General features: G+C 48.4%; 1 protein-coding gene across 5 annotated transcripts in view; it reads left to right on the top strand.

Annotated features, from left to right (window-relative positions):
• Nucleotides 1–3,205: 3,205 nt before the first annotated feature.
• Nucleotides 3,206–7,370, top strand: part of MEMO1 (mediator of cell motility 1) — a 136,842-nt gene continuing 132,677 nt past the window's right edge. For 2 of the 5 annotated variants that reach the window (XM_037740743.1, XM_017534835.2), the window contains exons 1-2: nucleotides 3,206–3,312; nucleotides 3,985–4,062. Coding sequence is in view for 3 of the 5 variants with exons in the window: in XM_017534835.2 (XP_017390324.1) it covers nucleotides 4,002–4,062 (61 nt within the window). In the remaining 2 variants the exon portion in view is untranslated. Of the gene's footprint in view, nucleotides 3,545–3,570; nucleotides 4,063–7,370 lie in introns of those variants that run through there. The other 3 variants (XM_037740741.1, XM_017534839.2, XM_037740742.1) reach the window with 3 other exon arrangements.

Here is a 7,370-nt window from a genome sequence, read left to right as displayed (position 1 = left end):
TTGGTCTTGCTGTGTTATTCAGGCCGGTCTCGAACTCCAGACCTCAAGTGATCCTCCTGCCTCAGCCTTTTAAAGTGCTGGGATTACAGGCTTGAGCCACTGTGCCCAGCCACAATGGGTGTATGTGTATATCCTAATTTAACAAGTTTCACATTGATGGACATTGTGGTTGTTTGTAGTTGTTTGCTACTACAGACTGCTGCAGTAAATAGTGGACATACTGTTTCAGAAGCATGTATATTAATGTGTATTAATGTTGGGTTCTGGGATCTAATGGTGCCTTCTTATTTCTTTTCTTTTTTTTGAGATGGAGCCTTGCTCTTATCACCCAGGCTGGAGTGCAATGTCACGATATCAGCTCATTGCAACCTCTACCTCCCAGGTTCAAGCAATTCTCCTGCCTCACCCTCCTGAGTAGCTGGGATTACAGGCGCCCACCACCGTACCTCGCCAATTTTTGTATTTGTAGTAGATGTGAGGTTTTGCCCTGTTGGCCAGGCTGGTCTTGAACTCCTGACCTCATGATCCACCTGCCTTGACCTCCCAAAGTGTTGGGATTACAGGTGTGAGTCACTGCTCCCGGCCTTCTTTCTTAGTTCTTGAAGTTTGTGCTTCATAAGGATTGTCTGTTAATAAAGGTTTCCTCCTTGCCCTCTACTATGAATAATTGTTATGGAGTGTCAAACCAAAATCACTGGTTGATATAATGGAAATTGTTGATAATAACATGAGGATTTGTACAGTATTGCCAAATAAGCTTCTCCTAAAATACAAAGTAAGTATTTTACATTATATGAATTTTCCTTAATTTAGGGGAGATGAATAAAATGAATAGTTTCAACTTTTTTCAAGAGCATACTAGAGTAAGGTAGCTAGAATAAGGTAGACAGGGGAATAATTGTGGCATATATTGAGAGCCATGAAGTATCTGTTAACCTTTCAGTTCAATGGCATTGTGGTCTTTATTCAGTTTGACCAGCAAGAAAATTTCAGTAGAGCATTTTAATAGGGAGAAAGCAGAATTTTAAATCAGATTACTAGTTTGGAATGAGACCTAGGATTGTTGCTAGGAGCAGAGGATAAGAAGAATAACAAATATTTATAAAGAACAGCTAATGAAGCATGTTAACATAACTTAATCATCCTCACAGCAAGCCTATGAGTTAGATATTACTCCTGTTTGCATTTGACAGATAACACTGAGGCTTGAAAAGGTTAAATTACTAGATGCCCATAGTTACACAGCTGATGGATGACAGAGCCAGGACTCAAATCTGACTTTCTAATTTGAAGGGCCTGAAATAATAAGCTTTCTTTGTTTCATTGTATCCAATCCCTGCCCCCTCTCCACACCCTAAACCTCTTTTCCATAGAAACAAAATCAGCAACAAATAACTATAAGAACTGTCATCATAGAAGCACTTAGGACAGTTTTCTTTTTTTTTTTTTGAAACTTACAACAAAAAGTTTACCATTTCATCAATAATCACTGAGTTTTGGTACTCTCAGAAGAGTACCATGTAACTAGAACTCCACCCTTCCTTTTTCTGTTACCTCTAAATTGGCATCGGGCCGGGCACAATGGTGCATGCCTGTAGTCCCAGCACTTTGGGAGGCTGAGGCGGGCAGATCACAAGGTCAGGAGTTCGAGACCATCCTGGCCAACATGGTGAAACTCTGTCTCTACTAAAAATACAAAAAATTATCTGGGCATGGTGGCGGGTACCTGTAATCCCAGCTACTCAGGAGGCTGAGGCAAGAGAATCACTTGAACTTGAGAGGCAGAGGTTGCAGTTAGCCAAGATCACACCACTGCACTCCAGCCTGGGCTAACAGAGAAATTCCATCCCCCCCAAAAAAAAGTGGCTTTGGCTACATGGTATGTCCATTTTTTTGTTGCATATTTTGTGCAGGTTAGTGGTGAAGTGAGAGAGTAAAAGTTGAGTAAACAAATAAATAGCAGAGATTTTAGCCTAATTAGAAAAAGGCATGAAAGTTAGAAGTGCTCTAGTAATTGACTAGGCTTTAGGACAGGGATTTTGCACAAAATCCCTTGGACCCTAAAGGTGGAGAAGGTAGGAGGGGGAGAGGAAACAGAATAGACCTTTAAAAAGAAAAAGTAAACTAGAATATTAGACAGCTAGTTTTCTACTTTGGATTCTGTCAGGGGCCTCTTTAGTGTGAAACTCAGATATAACATTTTTTTCTTTTCTTTTTTGAGACAGGGTCTTGCTACGTTGCCCAGGTTGGAATGCAGTGGTGTGATCATGGCTCACTGTAGCCTCGACCTCCTGGGCTCAAGTGATCCCCCCACCTCCACCTCCCAAAGCTAGGACCACAGGTGAAGCCACCATGCCCGGATTTAAAAAAAAAAGTATAGAAACAGGGTCTTCTATGTTCCCCAGGCTGGTCTCAAACCGCTGGCCTCAAACAATCCTACTGCCTCAGGCCCCCAAAGTAATGGGATTATAGGCAGGAGGTACCATGCCTATGGAGTTACATTTTATAGTGTTTGCCCCAAAACTTTCATTGGATGTATGCAACTTTCTCTTCCTGTATTCCTACTTTTGCAATGGTGTACTTTGTAACAATAACACTTCCTCGGAGGTCCAAGATATAGCCTCCTTTACTGTGATTCTTACACAATTGTAAATAAATTCTTTATTCCTGATATTTATGTGGAATACTGGGATTTATAAGATGACAAGGGTGGAAATGATATTTGTTGTATGCTTTCCCTGTCAGGCTCTTCACATTCAGCACTCACTCCTTGAGTGTCCCCATTTTACAGTTGAGGATAACTGAGGCTAGTTATATCAAACACTTTAGTTAGGGAGATAAGACATGCACCTACATAAATACAGCATGAAACAAGATAAATGGTTACAGTGTCAAAGCCCCCATTAGGTGGTAAGGGTGACCCTGTGAAGCAAAAACTAGCATTTGCAGGACCACAGGCACACTTTACCACGTGCCTGCTTCTACAAATGAACTTCCTGGCGTGGCCACCCTAGGAATGAGATCTTGGGGGTGCGAATCCATGGAAGATGCCTGTGTATGATGGGGAAATACCACCAGGACTGTCCTCGTGGAAAGCCGCATCCACGAGCCCTAGGTGCTCTCCATTTGAGGAAGTTGGCTGGGGGAGGGGGCTTGCCTTGCGGCTGCGTCCTGCTCCCCGCGCCCTGCCCCCACCTCCCAGCCTCTGCTGCCGCTAAACCCCGGAGAGCGGAGCGTGCACGTTGAGATTCCTCGGCGGGCCTGGCAGCGGTGCTGGGCATGCTCAGTGGGCAGGACCCGTTAGAGTGGCGAGTAAGGAAGCGTTGGCTCTTCTCCGGGTCTGCCTTCCCCGGTTCAGGCCCCGGCCCTGGGCTTTTGTGTGCGCGGAGCTGCAGCCACCGCTGCCTCCTCGCGGGGCTGCCCGACCCCAGATGCCGTCCGGCCTGTCCGCTTTCCGCTGTTAACCTCGCCGAGCGGCCGGGAGGAGGAGCGGGGCGGGGCCGGCGGCGGGCGGCCGGGCTGGAGGGCCCTGCCAGGGGTGGGGGTGGGTGCGGGGAGCCCCGCGGGGGGTGGGGGGCGGGCGCGGAGTCACGGGGGTGGGGTCACCGGCGGTGGCTCGGGGAGGCCAGCTGGGAGGGGAGGGGGGCCGTGGGGGCGGCTCGGCGGAACCAGCCCCGGCTGGGCAGCAGCGGCGACGCCGGGGGCTGGGGCCAGGGCTTTCCGGGCTTCGGTGAAGCCGCCGTGGGCCCCATCTTCCGGCGGTCGCCGGAGTTTGTGGTGATTGTTGCTGCTGCCGCCACCGCCCCGGCTGCCATCTCCTCCTCCTGGGCCGCCGCCTCCTCCTCTTCCTCCTCCTCCTGGGCCGGGCTGATCCCCTCCCCGCTGCCGCCTCCTCCTGGGCTGGGCCCGCGGTGTCTCGTCCCCTCGCGGAGCCGCTCCTGCCGCCGCCGCCGCCGCCTCCTCATTCATCCTCGTGCACCATAGGCGGCACAGGCACCAAGATGTCCAACCGAGTGGTCTGCCGGGAAGCCAGTCACGCCGGGAGCTGGTACACAGCCTCAGGTAGGGCCCCAGGCCGCCGGCCCGCCCGCTGCCGCCGCCGCCTGGCCCCGCGCCCGGCTGGCCGAGGTCGGCGGCCCGGCCCCGCGGCGGCGGCGGGCGGGGACGAGGGCGCGGACGGGCCGCCGGGCGCGGACCGCGTGGGGAGGGAGCGAGCCGAGGCCGGCCTCGCCGCCTCCCCCATCCGGGTGGCGGGCAACCCGTGCGGGCAGCCCAGGGACGGCCGGCCTCACGCTCGCCGGAGTTGGGCGAGAGGGAGAGTTGTCGCCTCGGCAGCCTGTGCCCTCCCTCGGGACCAGGCTCGAGGAAGGAACGTGCTCCCGGACCCGAGCCGACTTGTCGCTGCCTCCGGCTCGCGGGAAGCGGGCGGCCGGCCCCTGCCACCCCCAGGAAGGACTGTGTGCCCGGCGCCGAGCCCCGCTTCCCCATGCCTCAGGGCAGCGACCTTCCGCCCTTCTGCTGAGCCAGGGACCCTTTCCTTTTCTCTCCCATTTTCCCTGCCTTCCCCGCCGGCGGTCCGGGGAGCGCCCTCTCCCAGAGGGAGTTCTGTCGGTCTGCCCCCGAGCCCCCGCGCCCGCAGCCGGAGAGGAAGTCTTCTCGCCCGGTGGCTCTGGCGCTGGAGAAGGAGGCAGCGTTTCTGCGCACCTTTAAAGGGCTCCGCTGTCTTGCAAGGAGTGAAGGGTAGCACTTTTTCACGTTACCAGAAAGGTTTCTGCATGGGGAGATCTGTCAGAGGAGGGCCTTTCAGGGATTTGTCGCTTTGTATGCTGGGGCTGGGGTGGAAGTACAGTACTGTTAAGCAGGGGCTGGGGAGGGGGGGCTCCCAGTTCTTTTGTTAGTGTTTGCATTGTTACTGTCATTCACGAAAGGGGCAGCTGGAGATGGCATCAGCACTTTTCCTGAGCAGTTGCCCTAGTCATTGGTCGCCCAACACCAGGCAGGTGCTAGAACTACCTAATGAATTAAGTTTAATCTTTGAGCGAGATGAGTCTTCTGTCTCCACTGTCTAAAAACATTTTAGAGTTCTTTCTGTAAGAGTGTAGGGACTTTCCCTTTAAAGCGCTTGTTAGAACGCCTGTTTTCTGGGATTATTTTCAGGAGTCACATTTCTGGTATGTTAACAAAGTTCTGTGATTCCTCATAGTCTTCAGTCATTTGGTATTGGCTTATCAATAACCAGACCTGACTTCTCCATATGAATCAGATCATGTTCTCTTTGCAAAGAATTGGCTTGGAGAGTGACATGGCCTGTGAGAAAGCAAAGATTTGGAAGAAAATTCATTTTTCTGAGGTTGCTAGACTAGCTCATTAAATGCGTGTACCTTACTGAATACATGTCTCACTGAAGATTTTCTGTGTTAGGGAGACGCAAAAGAATTGTGAGGATTGGATTTGCAGCTATAGCTAACAGGTAGCTATAGTTTTGCATTAAGCAAATATGACATTTTATGGTTACAGTGGTTTCCCTTCATTGTCCTAAAGTACTTCATAAACATTTAATCAGTTCTCACAGCCCGAGAATGCCAGTTAAATTATTCTTGTTCAGTGAATGGGAAAAGATGTAGAGAAGTTCAAGTTCAGTGGTTTTCCCCCACCTCGAGGCAGATTCTTGCTTCTCTCAGGCTGGAGTGCAATGGCACTATCTCGGTTCATTGCAACCTCTGCTTCCAGGGTTCAGGCGAATCTCCTGCCTCAGCCTCCGCAGTAGCTGGGATGACAGGCGCGCATCGCCATGCCTTGCTAACTTTTTTTGTATTTTTGGTAGAGACGGGGTTTCACCATTTTGGCGCGGCTGGTCTTGAACCCCTGACCTCGTGATCTGCCCGCCTCGGCCTCCCAAAGTGTTGGGATTACAGGCGTGAGTCACTGCGCCCTGCCAGAAGTTCAATGTTTTAAACTTTTGTTGTAGTTTGCATTGGAATGTGGGCAAGTGATTCTGGGGGAATTTCTATAGATTCTTGAACATTCTTTGGATAATTTTTTTTTTTTTTTCTTAAAGATGGGGTTTCACCATGTTGGTCAGGCTGGTCTTGAACTCCCGACCTCAGGTGATCCACCCGCCTTGGCCTCCAAAGTGCTTGGATTACAGGCGTGAGCCACCACGCCCTGCCAGGATAATCTTATAGGGCATAGGATTTGGAAAGAGTTATTTGGTTTGTGTTTTCAGATCTAAGATGAATTTGTTAATCCAGCTCAGAACATTCTGTGATTATTGTTATTTATCAACAATGAACTAAAGTGGACTATTTTCTTAAAAATTCTAAATGTATGCTTATTTCCCTAAATTCTGAGTGAAATCAGTAATGCCATTTTTGATAATATACATTGTCATAGGGAACCTTAAAATTAAGGCCATATATGTGACTTTTTGGGCGGGGGGAGTTGGTGTGTGACTTTTTAAACTTGAGTAATAATTGAGGGTAGATTTAAAGCAATTCAATTGTAAAAGCTTATTTTGTATTTTAAAAATAAATGAAGTACAACTACAGATAAGTAAACTTTGACTGGGTTTAGTAACATTTGTCTTTAATAGTTGCCAGTGTAGCTACATTGATAACATTGACCATTGGAAAAATTGTACTTGTATTGTGTTGTTTTTCTAGTATACTAGTCCTAAAAAAGTGTAATAGGAGATGGAGAGGTTTTTGTGGATTGTCATTCTGTGGTTCCTACAGCATTCAAGTTGTGTCCATAGAATTAATGTGTTTTATTACTGACATAAATAAGGGTGAAAACACATTTGTTTTAGTTATCTGGCTATTTCAGGAAAAAGTGTGTGTGTACATATATAAATATTACATACATACACACACATAAATCTTCTTTGTGTTTACCCCTTGTTATGTACTGGATCCATTGGTAGAGAGTAATGTAAATTGTTTTCTGCCCTCAAGGAATTTTCAGTTTATTTGAAGTAAGTAATAACTTAGGGCAGCAAATAAATATCAGGTAAGTTGAGATATGCTTTTAGGACTTCTGGGAAGGGTAGAATGATTTTGCGGTAGGATTTGAATTATGCTTTGAAGGAAGGGTATTTGAGCAGGTTTGGAGCAGGAGGAAAGAACAATGGATTGAGAAACACCACATAGATAACAGAGGCAGGTAAATGTAGATAGCTCAGTTTAATAGGAATGGAAGGTACACAGGGGCATAGTTCATGAGCCTGGAGTAGTAGACTGGTCCTAGAGTACAGATGGCCTATGAATGCCAGACATCATTGGGACTGGACTTATTCAGTAGAGAGAGAGGACCAATGGAGGTTTTTGAGTAGGGGACTAGTATAACACAAGTAGCATTTTAGGAAAATTAAT

Source organism: Cebus imitator, unplaced genomic scaffold (assembly GCF_001604975.1).
Source record: "Cebus imitator isolate Cc_AM_T3 unplaced genomic scaffold, Cebus_imitator-1.0 Scaffold88, whole genome shotgun sequence".
NCBI classification, from domain to species: Eukaryota; Metazoa; Chordata; class Mammalia; order Primates; family Cebidae; genus Cebus; species Cebus imitator.
The sequence above is the reverse complement of the archived record's forward strand: the minus strand, read 5'-3'. Positions and strand labels throughout refer to the sequence as shown.